The 11,607-nt window shown below is 40.9% G+C and overlaps 2 protein-coding genes across 3 annotated transcripts; both read right to left on the bottom strand.

Annotated features, from left to right (window-relative positions):
* Positions 1 to 1,370: 1,370 nt before the first annotated feature.
* adh5 (alcohol dehydrogenase 5) lies at positions 1,371 to 5,532 on the bottom strand. 2 transcript variants are annotated; one of them, XM_046849445.1, is made up of 9 exons: positions 5,412 to 5,532; positions 4,941 to 5,042; positions 4,131 to 4,272; positions 3,780 to 3,867; positions 3,030 to 3,249; positions 2,683 to 2,943; positions 2,459 to 2,594; positions 1,656 to 1,794; positions 1,371 to 1,561 (listed from the first exon to the last, which is right to left on the bottom strand). In XM_046849445.1, the coding sequence occupies exons 1-9, from the start codon at positions 5,427 to 5,429 to the stop codon at positions 1,537 to 1,539; spliced, it is 1,131 nt and encodes a 376-aa protein (XP_046705401.1). In that variant the 5' UTR covers positions 5,430 to 5,532; the 3' UTR covers positions 1,371 to 1,536. The 2 variants fall into 2 exon arrangements, with proteins under 2 accessions (XP_046705401.1, XP_046705400.1); XM_046849444.1 differs by lacking the exon at positions 5,412 to 5,532 and adding an exon at positions 5,164 to 5,199.
* A 2,509-nt stretch (positions 5,533 to 8,041) lies between these two features.
* gar1 (GAR1 homolog, ribonucleoprotein) lies at positions 8,042 to 11,229 on the bottom strand. Its single transcript, XM_046849449.1, has 7 exons — positions 11,081 to 11,229; positions 10,507 to 10,738; positions 10,184 to 10,338; positions 10,038 to 10,097; positions 8,928 to 9,033; positions 8,647 to 8,784; positions 8,042 to 8,393 (listed from the first exon to the last, which is right to left on the bottom strand). The coding sequence occupies exons 2-7, from the start codon at positions 10,721 to 10,723 to the stop codon at positions 8,383 to 8,385; spliced, it is 687 nt and encodes a 228-aa protein (XP_046705405.1). The 5' UTR covers positions 10,724 to 10,738; positions 11,081 to 11,229; the 3' UTR covers positions 8,042 to 8,382.
* Between the last annotated feature and the right edge of the window lie 378 nt (positions 11,230 to 11,607).

The raw sequence follows: 11,607 nt of genomic DNA, 5'->3' as shown, positions 1-11,607 counted from the left end.
ATGTCAATACTAATAATACATTGCGTTGCTAAACTGAACTCTGTTCAATTGTAGGGAGTGAAATTTAGGTCTATAAATAATGTACTACAAATTTAAATACGGAAACGTGTCAACGTGAAAAAAACGCTTAATATGGTTTAATGCAATATGACATTTTTAAAAGACTAAAATTATTATTATCGTGTTTATGAGTTTGGGTTCATGAAGTTTCTTCCTTATGAAGTCTCAGGGAGTTTTTTCTTGCCACTTTATAATCCACTTCTGTAATGTTATTTGGGAGGAACAATATTTCCAAAGAAGTCAAAGGCTCTATATTATATCTATCTATCTATCTATCTATCTATCTATCTATCTATCTATCTATCTATCTATCTATCTATCTATCCAGTCTAAATAGCTGGCAACAAAAATAAGTACACCCTAAGTAATAACAGTTGTATGTCACTTAACCATGCAAAGCCACATGATCATTCGTCATGTTCATGTTCTTGTCTGCTTGACAGAACCATACAAATGTGTGTATCTTGTATTAGAGCAGTTAAAATTTTACTGACCACTGGATGTTCAACATGGACCTCATGGTAAAGACTACCACAAAGATGCTGAGGCAATTATAAGATCAGTATCACCCTGAAACTGAGTTTCAGTTGAGTGTTCAGGTTCATCCAGAGGTTTTCTAAGACGGGTTCCACTCAGAACAGACTTCACAAAGGTCCATCAAAGAAGTTGAGTCCTCGTGCTGTGCGTCAGGTGCAGAAGCTGATTTTCTCAATTCTTTTACATCATAAAACATCATGAGACTCATGAGTGCTGCAGCGTTGCTTTAGAGGTTGCAAAAGCAAAAGGTCCTCTTCAGAATCTGTCTCACAAGAAAGCATGCAAACAGAAGACGACCTGCCCAAGAGCATGGATTACTGAAACCATGTCCTGAGGTCTGATGAGACTCAAGTCAAGAAGTGTTTGTCATTTCAATCATATATAGCTGATGCAGTACACAGTGAAATGAAACTACGTTCCTCAGGAACCATGAACCCTAAAATAAACTTGTTTGGCTCAGATGGTGTGGTGACATCCTGGTGAGGAGAACCAAGAAAATGTTGTCTTACCTACAGTTAAGCATGGTGGTGGTAGCATCAAGATCTGGGGCTGCGTGAGTGCTGCTGGTACTGTGGAGCTGCGGTTCATTGATTGACATTCAGAAGAACATGATGCCCTCATAATATATTTATTTAAAATATTTTCATCTACTTCTAAGTAAAACTTGATATTATAGAAAACTTAATGCCTGCAATGCTGAACAAAAGACAAATCAACAGGGGTGTGTGTGTGTGTATTTGAGTCAATCATCAACCAGGTGTGTACACACTGTGTAAACCATGTAATGATCAGTTTATTGATCTTTTTTTTTAAATCCACTTTAATGTGCAACAATCACCAACTCTGAGATCAGGATCTGAACTGTAAGTGCTCGAGTTATTTCTAAGTGCCAGACATTAATTAATGATCCAAGTTTGATAGAGGAGCTCAAGCTGGTCTTCAGAAGGTCAGGACGGCTCGGATGCTGGCGGAGACACAGAGGAACAAAAATGCCGATCGTAAATGCAAAAAAACAAAAACAACGAACAAAATCTTCAGAACTCAAGTGAAAGTCAAACCTCTTTCCAGCATGCATGAGGTCGAAGGCTTCGTTGATCTGATCGAAGGGCAGCGTGTGGGTCACGAACTCGTCCACCATCAGTTTCTTGTTCATGTAGTCTTCCACCAGTTTAGGGACGCTCTCGACACTCTTCCAACCTGGAATGATTTCAAGATGGACATTTCTGTAGGTTTCTTTACTGACCCTAATGACACCAATAGCACAAACGACACTAATAATAAATTAGTGATTAACTGATTAATATTTTTTTAATTTATTTTTTGCTGATTGTCACCGATAGTTGATTGTTGGAACCATCGCCATCCGCAAAAATCCATACCGATAGTTTTTCCGGCTTCTAGTCCACTGTTATTACGAGAGCGGCCTCTAGAGGCGAATTACTGACAACACATGGTGTTTTTTTTGCTGCATGAGGGGTGTTCTATTTGCATATTTTTTATTAATTACGTAATTATTTATTAATATATTTATTTCAGGCCACCTCTAACGTAAATGACACCAGTAGCGCAATAACACCAAAAATCCCAATAACCCCAAAGAAAGAAGTCGGCTACTTAACATATATGCACATAAAATAAAAAAATAAAAGTGTCAATCCAAATTCACATGTATGTTATACTATTTCAGCTAAAAACTGTAAAAGACCGTTGTCATATTTGAGTAATAATTCTGAAAGACCTGAAAACACCTGAATCCTCCACAACAGAGTAAATCGGTCATTTGGCGCCCCTCACTAATTTTTAGACAAAAGCTGAAACCCTTTGTTTTACTCGGGTGCTGTGAGGGTCTCGGACTCCCCACCTCCGAACGCAGTGCCCTTCCACGTGCGTCCTACGATGAGCTGGAACGGCCGAGTGGAGATCTCCTGACCCGCGCCGGCCACGCCGATGATCACGCTCGTCCCCCAGCCCTTATGACACGCCTCCAGAGCGGCACGCTGTCAAACACACACATTTAAATTCATGCAAAGTTTTATAATCATTTATAAGTTACATATATTTATAAAGTGTAGCTACGACGCGCACCATGATGGCGACGTTGCCGATGCATTCGAAGCTGTAGTCCACGCCTCCATCAGTCATCTCCATCAGCACTTCCTGAATGGGTTTGCTGTGGTCTTTCGGGTTCACACACTCGGTGGTGCCGAATTTCTTGCCCACTTCGAACTTTTCCGGGTTGATGTCCACGCCGATGATCCGGGAGGCTCCGGCGGCTTTACAGCCCATGATGGCGGCGAGACCGACGGCTCCCAAACCGAACACCGCGCACACGGATCCGGGCTCGACCTGCGCAGAGAGGAAACATATCCAGTTCCTCCAGCCGGTGTACTGCATGTGTGTGTGTTTAGCATACACCGAGATAATCAGCACACCTTAGCAGTGTTCAGCGCAGCTCCGTACCCTGTCGAGATCCCACACCCGAGCAGACACACTTTATCGAGCGGTGCGCGTTCATCCACTTTAGTCAGAGAGATATCGGCCACCACCGTGTACTCGCTGAATGTGCTGGTGCCCATAAAGTGGAAGATGGATTTACCTTTACAGGTGAACCTGGTGGTCTTATCGGGCATCAGACCCTGCCCCTGGGTCACCCTGAGACAAAAAACAAACAAGTAAACCTCCATCAGCTCCTTGGCCAGTACATCGGTTTCCAGTCCTACAAAATATAATTAACTCTGACATGTAGAGGGTCATATTTATGCTTGACCACATGTCTTAATCGATTGTTGGAACACCAGAAAAAAAAAAAAAATCCATAGTTTTTCCGGCTTCTGGTCCGCTGTCATTACGAGAGCGGCCTCTAGAGGCGAATCACTGCCACCACGTGCTGTTTGTTTTAACACGCGAGACTACGCGCTGGACAGAGCGTTATATTTATTCATTACATAAATCTTTTAGCACATTATGACAGTTTTTTTTTATCTGTTATTAAATAAAAAAATTATTATTCGGTTATCAGGAAGTGCAATCCAACCTAGGTGTCAGTATTTGCTAAATCCACTAGGGGGCGACCTCCACGTGCGTGTACATGACTAGGTATCGTGTTCATGTATTGAAATTCAGGTTAGTTTTTTTTTTAACAGGATATTCATACTTCATAAAAACAACACAAAAGCACAAACCTGATTTTCTGGCACAGGTTGGTCTTCGGGTTTTTGCAGAACTTGCATTCTCCACATTGTGGGATGTACAGTGGAACCACAGTGTCTCCTAAACAATAAAAAAAAAGTTAACTCTAACAGAACTTCTGCATCCAGGAAAAAAATCTGCTTGTTTCTTTTCCTATCCAACATCATTCAGATTTTAGATAATCCTACTCCAGAGATTCATCCCAGCAGCATTGCTGTCTAGTGTTCACGTTTCCGAAACGTCTTTCCCATTTCCATGACAATCTCAGTCTCAAACTTCCTCACGGCACTTTCACACCCGAAACAATTCATCCTTCCATAATTCCCTTCACATGACATCAATACCTGGTTTGAACTTGGTCACTCCCTCTCCGACGCTCTCCACGGTTCCTCCTCCCTCGTGGCCCAGGATGACGGGAAACAGGCCCTCGGGGTCGCTGCCGCTCAGAGTGTAGGCGTCGGTGTGACACACGCCTGTCGCGTGGATCTGAAACGGGGGCACGTGACGCATTAATGACTGATGCACGTTTTTTCAAACGCGCAAATGTTTGGTCTCAATTCTGATTGAATATTATGCGCTAAAATCGTTTCCATAGTAACGTCTCCTAAACACATTTAAATAATAATTACCACGGCGATGTTTTTAATTAAGGGATTTATTCATTTATTTATTTTGAACTTTGCGCAGCTCATTTATGAAACATGACCAGTAAATAGTCTCAATTTTCGGTTGCAATACGTTTACAATTGCAGTACATTTTTGCAACTCAAATATAAATAAACTTCTAGGTTATAAAAGAGATTTTTGTCGAAGAAGCAGCATGATTAAGTGCTCATCAGATGACCTGTCCTCCACAACCACCAGATCTGAAACCGGTTCAGATGAGTTGAACCAGAGAGTGAAGGAAAAGCAGCCAACTAGCACTCAACACCTCTGGGGAAAAAGTCAAGATAGTTGGAAAATCTTTTCTGATTGAAAGGTCATGAGTTTAAATCCCAGCACCACCAAGCTGCCACTACTGGGCCCTTGAGTAAGGCCCCTAACCAGGAACTTCTCAGTTGTATAAATTATATACTTGTAAGCCGCTCCAGATAAGAGCGAGCATACACACACACACACACACACACACTCTGAGTGAATGGAGTGCAGGTTACCTTCACTCTCACTTCATGGGCTTTGGGTGGTGCCACCTCCACTTCCTCCACTGATAAAGGCTTTCCAGCTTCCCAGGCCACTGCAGCCTTGCACTTGATCACCTGAAATAATTAAATAATAATTGCATATAATTGTTTTTTTAAAGAATGAACGCATGCATACGTGTAAAACAAACCCTGACACGTTTATACACGCCATATGCACAAGCTACATTTTACCTACACGTGATCTAAAGGTGACCATTCAATCTCTCATTAATGATTGATGTTGTACAGAAGCACGTGACTCTGGTGTGTTTGAAACTTTGCAGCTGCAAATCCGAAAAATCTTTAAAAAAAAAACAGCATCACGACTTTTAACCTTCCAAAGAATCCGAGAAGATATTAGAAGATTTAGAAACACGTTACTGCGTGAAATTCAGCACGAAACCACATTTTCTGTCGTGAATTCGTGTTTAAAAGCTCACTTACTTTTCCAGCAGTCTCCATGTTGGTGCTTTGACCAAGAAAGAGGGCGTGTCTTAAGAAAACTGGACTTGCTCCCGGACCAGCCAATCACAACCGAGCTTGAGTTTGTCTCCACCAATCACAGACGAGTTTCTTTTCTCATCGCTGAAGCTGCGCAGTGATTTATGATTGGTCTTCAAACAGGAAGTAGGGGTTGATTTTTATTCATTTATTATTTATTGACTGATAAAAACGAAATTTGAATGAATAAAAACATAGCGGTATGATTTACGATTTTGCATTTTCGTTTCGTTTATTTATTCAAAAAGCCTACGATTATTTATTAACTTATGACGTCAACAATCCAAGCAATAATTTTTTTTTTTTGGTTTATTGCTCAAATTAAAACTGTATAATGTTTGTATTAAAATAATAACCTTAAAAAATACACTGTCCATTAAGTAGAAAAATACAAATGTGCATAAATAAAAAAGCAGTAAATCAATTAAAAAGTACACAAATTATAAAATATAGCACAATCAAAAACATTCTTTCTCTTCATTTAACATAAACGTTTTCTTTAATAGCAAAACAGGTTGTCAATCAAATCTGCTCATGTAATTAAGGCCACGCCCACTGTGGGGTAGCTCTTCCCACGTGTGATTGACGTGATGCTCTTCCCCTGAAATACTTACAATTTATATCTTACGCCTAGTTTTTACTCAGTTTTCTTTCCAATGGATGTGCAGTGAACTAACGGGGCTGGTTTAGATGAGACAGAGCATTTCTCATGATATAAGGATGAAAAAATATATATTTCACGTTGAAATGAACAATTCTGGCCTTGTCTAAACACTGGGAAGATGGGAAGAGTGACTGCTAAACACTGGAAAGATGGAAAGAGTGACTGCTAAATACTGGAAAGATGGGATGAGTCACTGGTAAACACTGGAAAGATGAAAAGAGTCACTGCTAAACACTGGAAAGATGAAAAGAGTGACTGCTAAATACTGGGAAGATGGGATGAGTCACTGGTAAACACTGGAAAGATGGAAAGAGTCACTGCTAAACACTGGAAAGATTGGAAGAGTGACTGCTAAATACTGGGAAGATGGAATGAGTCACTGGTAAACACTGGGAAGATGGAAAGAGTCACTGCTAAACACTGGAAAGATGGGATGTGTCACTGCTACACACTGGGAAGATGGGATGTGTCACTGCTAAACACTGGAAAGATGGGAAGAGTCACTGGTAAACACTGGAAAGATGGGATGTGTCACTGCTACACACTGGGAAGATGGGATGTGTCACTGCTAAACACTGGAAAGATGGGAAGAGTCACTGGTAAACACTGGGAAGATGGAAAGAGTGACTGGTAAACACTGGAAAGATGGGAAGAGTCACCACTGAACACTGGAAAGATGGGATGAGTCACTGGTAAACACTGGGAAGATGGAAAGAGTGACTGGTAAACACTGGAAAGATGGGAAGAGTCACCGCTGAACACTGGAAAGATGGGATGAGTCACTGCTGAACACTGGAAAGATGGGATGAGTCACTGTGTTTGAGTCAGTAGACTTTTGGGAGAAAATTTCGAGTCTTTATGGTTTCACTCTGGTTTGTGGTTTCAAAGGTTCTACTTTGGTGAAGTTTTATTACTATAGAGGAACTCAGTTTGACTGGTTATCAACAGATTTTGAAAGAGATGTTAAATAAGAAATAAACTCTGTATTGTGTTTTTATAGAAGAATAACCGGTGCACTGATCTGAAGGTGATATTTTTTTTAATATATTTGACCTTTTTTTTTTTACTTCTATGCTCATCCCCTCGTTTATTACCCTGCAGATGGTCTTTTGTTTACATGGGTCTCATCTTCTAGATTCTGTTTATGGCTTTGACTAATGCAGATTATTTTAAACTTTGTGTTTTGCTTGTAGATGCTAAATAAAGTTTTATTTATCCATCCATCCAATTATTCCTTCACAGAAGCTTTTTGTTGTTGCTAGTTTTAAGAAGCATAACCCACAAGCTGCTATAGAACCAATAATGATTGTAATAAGAGGAATCAGTGATTATATCGTTACACCAACCAAAGAAAACAGCATATAATTAAAACTACACACACGTCAAGTCTCTCAGAGCAGAGAGCTTTTACAAAGTCCACGAGGTCAGGTGATCTCACCGATCTGGGTGAAAGGTGACGATGTGAGATCTACAGACTCACATCTCTTTTTCTTCTCATCACTCGAATCTCTGACCAACACTAATTATGTTCACGTCTGCAAAACAATTGATCTGAATTTACTGAGATTAGAGAATTTCTCAACGCCAAAAAAAACAGAAGAAACTGGATTTTTACACACACACACACACACACACACACACACACACACACACACACACACACACACACACACAGAACTCGTAGGGGTTACATTCTAAGATCCCACGGTTTCTGAAAATCTGTAAATTTTGGACACACCCCCTCTGGTTTTCTTTGGGAATTCGTCTAGACATGATGTCACTTTATAAACAGTGTTCAGTATTTTACCAAAAGCATGGTTTAAAATGTTATTCCTAACGTTCCATTATCATCTATATATTACATCTATACAACATGTAAGTCGCTAATTTATTGAAAACGGACAAAACGTACAAACAAGATGGTTTTTATTCAGCACTAGCAGTCCAGTGCTGTTATTGTACAATTCATTTCTCTGCAGCAGGATAAATGATAAACGCTTTCAAAATACATATAAAAGGAGTAAAGATTTCGTCTCTGATTCATACACAGGCGAAATATATACAAAGTTCACCTCCGCTTACGGATATTTAGCATCAATCCCACCGCTGAAAATATACACGTTAAAAAGAAATAAAAAAAACTGAGGTTTTGCCCGGAGAGAAGCAGCGAGGAATCTGATCGTCCGTCTGCAGCGTCCCGGTGTGTGAACGTTTTCCTCTGAGGCAGGAATAAAGACTGTACGCTCTTCATCATCTCCCACCTGGAGGATGAGAACAAAGGAACTAAACTGTGTGTGTGTTTACTGATGTAAACCTCAGTGAAGGTTAGTCTAGACACCAAGACCACACTGTAGAGCAGATTAGGCTAAACTGGTACTAGAGATTTAAATTTAATACAAGTTTTAAAATAAAATAAATTTTTTAAAGAATAAAATAAATACAAATTACACTAAAATCAGGGTATTGAGAGTACTGGGTCACATGACTTTGCTTCAACCAATCAGCATCACTAACCTCTGAATCCACGTCCACCTCCTCCTCCTCTTCCTCCTCTGAACCCTCCTCCTCCTCTACCTCCTCCAAACCCTCCTCCTCCTCTACCTCCTCCGAATCCGCCTCGACCACCACCACCTCGGCCTCCTCGGAACCCACCTACACACACACACACACACACACACACACACACACACACACACACACACACAAATTCAGGAAATTATGAATATAGACAAAAGTGATATGATGCAGCAGTGTGTGAATGGATGATGACTGTGTTTTTTTTTTTTTTTTTATACCTCCTCGTCCGCCCCCTCCTCTTCCTCCTCTCGGGGGTCCTTTCTCACCCGGTGGTCTCGGAAGGAACCTTTGGAGAGGCAGCAGCTTCGCCGGGTCGATGTAGAACTAAAGAATACGGAGAGGAAAATCAAACGTTCCATAAAAAGATATATATATTTATACATGGAGTCAATAGGCTCCAGTAGTATTGCCGCCCCCCCCACATAGTAAAAGCATATGGGGGGACAGAATTATTTGAAAATTTCACAATAATTCTGGAGCTCAATGAGAGAAAGAGAAGAAGAAGGAAAACATTTTTGTTATATGTTTGATATTCCTGTCTTATCAACATGGAGTTCCATTATTTCTTATGCGCTATTTTCATTTAAACTGTTGCTCCTAATCAAGCAACAGTGTGAGTTTGTAGACACACTACTGCTGGAAGGTGTGAGGAAAAGACGGAGCAGGAAAACTGAGCTTTTTGGTGGTTGTGCATCTCTAATGAGCATCTCAATCCCACCCAGTCCCTCCGAGAAGCAAAAGCGTGTGGATGAAGGTCTGTATTGTGGACTGGAGGGAGCGGGCTGTATCGCTGGAATTTAGTGATCATTCGGATTGGACTTTTAAACCCATTACAGCGCTCCGTGTAAACGCATCTACTGATCACAATTTATTAAACTCGCTCAAATACTTATTTTTTCTGCTTCTAACGTCAACTTTGAGCACAAAATGTTCACCTGCGGCCTAATAAATAAATCCACCCACTAACAGGTGCCATGATGAAGAGACCATCAGTGTCTGATGATCAGAATCTGATCGGTGTGTGTGTGTGTGTGTGTCTAAATACATACAATTTATAAAAACATCATGTTCCTCCATTCATGTGAAGCGAGAAAATCATTGAAGAAAATCTTCACTGAGCTCGTGTTCATTTAAAGTAAAAAAAAGCAACATAAAACGAAGATGGAAAAGAAAAACGTATGTTGCATTGTGATAAATTGTTTTTTTCTATGGATTTCCAAATACAAATATTTGTTGAAACAGACCATGTTTGTGGTTCAGCAGGTTAGAAGTGGCTTTAAGAACTACAGAAACACTACACGTCAGAAATCCACTCCATGAACGTGTACCTTCTGTAACTTCTTGAACGACGACGCCTTCATGTTTTCTGACAGTTTCACCGAAAAATACTGCAGGAGTGATTAAGGACTACACGCTGAAAGACACAAGAAAACCTTAAGACCTTCAAACCATGGAGTGAAACATTGAAGGATACGAAGTCTCGGAGCTGGCCGAAGATCTCGTCGACTTTGCCGATCTGCTCTTTGTTCTCCAGGTACACGGGAGCGTTGAAGTACGGCACCTTGTTTTCCTCCGTTACACACTTACACACGATTTCATCTTCACACGGGTGCATGAACTCCCCCAGAGCTACACAAACAAACACACAGTACGTGAACGAGTGAGGAGCGTGTTACTGATTTCTTCTTCTGGAATATAATGTGTTCCATTCTCTGGTCATCAGACGTTCAGCAAACACAAACACTGATCTAACAGTCTGGAGAGGAAAGCTGTGAAATAAAACCTCATCCTTCATACCGACAACATATTCTGGAGGACCGAAATCTTGCTGTCTGTTAAATCCTCCTCTTCCACCTCCTCTTCCTCCAAATCCCCCTCTTCCTCCACCAAATCCTCCTCTTCCTCCTCCATATCCTCCTCTTCCTCCTCCTCCATATCCTCCTCTTCCTCCACCACCTCCTCCTCCTCTACTGAATCCTCCTCCTCCTCCTCTTCCTCCTCCACGGTAAGACATCTTCAAGCAATAAATCTGACATGAAAAAAGAAAAGAAAATTAGGGTCTTCATGGTGCCCAGATGTTTTCCTGATTGTCAGGTCCAGCTGAAATCATAACATCCGGAACGACACAGATCAAATAAAACAACACGAGCTCATATACGGACCAAACCAGCTGAATAAATAGAAATAAAAAAGAAAAGGCTGCAATAACAACCTCCCAGTCAGCCTCATGCTGCTCTACAGAGCGCTTAGCATGCTAGCATTACTACATCTTCATTCATACTTTCAACATTTAAACAACATCTACAAACTTTAACACCAATCAAAATAAACCACAAACTTTAAGAGAACAAAACAATGACAGAACACAGACCGAATAAATAAAGAAGAAGGAGAAGTCCTTTCTGTATTGACGGCGCTGCACTCAGTTTACACGCTGCTGGAGAACCCACGCGGCCATACGTGCCGGAAAGGAGCGCTGTCGTAAAAACGAGCCAGCTACCGTAAGTCAGTCAGCTGAGTGGGTGTCGTTAAAGCAGACTTCTCTTCTCTTCTCTTCTTCTCTTCTCTTCTCTTCTCTTCTCTTCTCTTCTCTTCTCTTCTCTTCTCTTCTCTTCTCTTCTCTTCTCTTCTCTCAGACCTTTCTTTTATTTCTTTCTTTCTTTTGAGGAGTGGTATTTTTCTTTCTTTCTTTCTTTCTTTCTTTCTTTCTTTCTTTCTTTCTTTCTTTCTTTCTTCTTTTGAGGAGTGGGAGCTCAGTGGTTAAGGTGCTGGGTTACTGATCAGAAGGTCAGGGGTTCAAGTCCCAGTATCACCAAGCTGCCACTCTTGGGCCCTTGAGCAAGGCCCTTAACCCTCTGTGCTCCAGGGGAGCTGTATCATGGCCGACTCTGTGCTCTG

This window comes from Silurus meridionalis, chromosome 5 (genome assembly GCF_014805685.1).
Source record: "Silurus meridionalis isolate SWU-2019-XX chromosome 5, ASM1480568v1, whole genome shotgun sequence".
In the NCBI taxonomy this organism is placed as follows: Eukaryota; Metazoa; Chordata; class Actinopteri; order Siluriformes; family Siluridae; genus Silurus; species Silurus meridionalis.
Note: the sequence above shows the minus strand (reverse complement) of the source record. Positions and strands in the feature narration are given on the sequence as shown.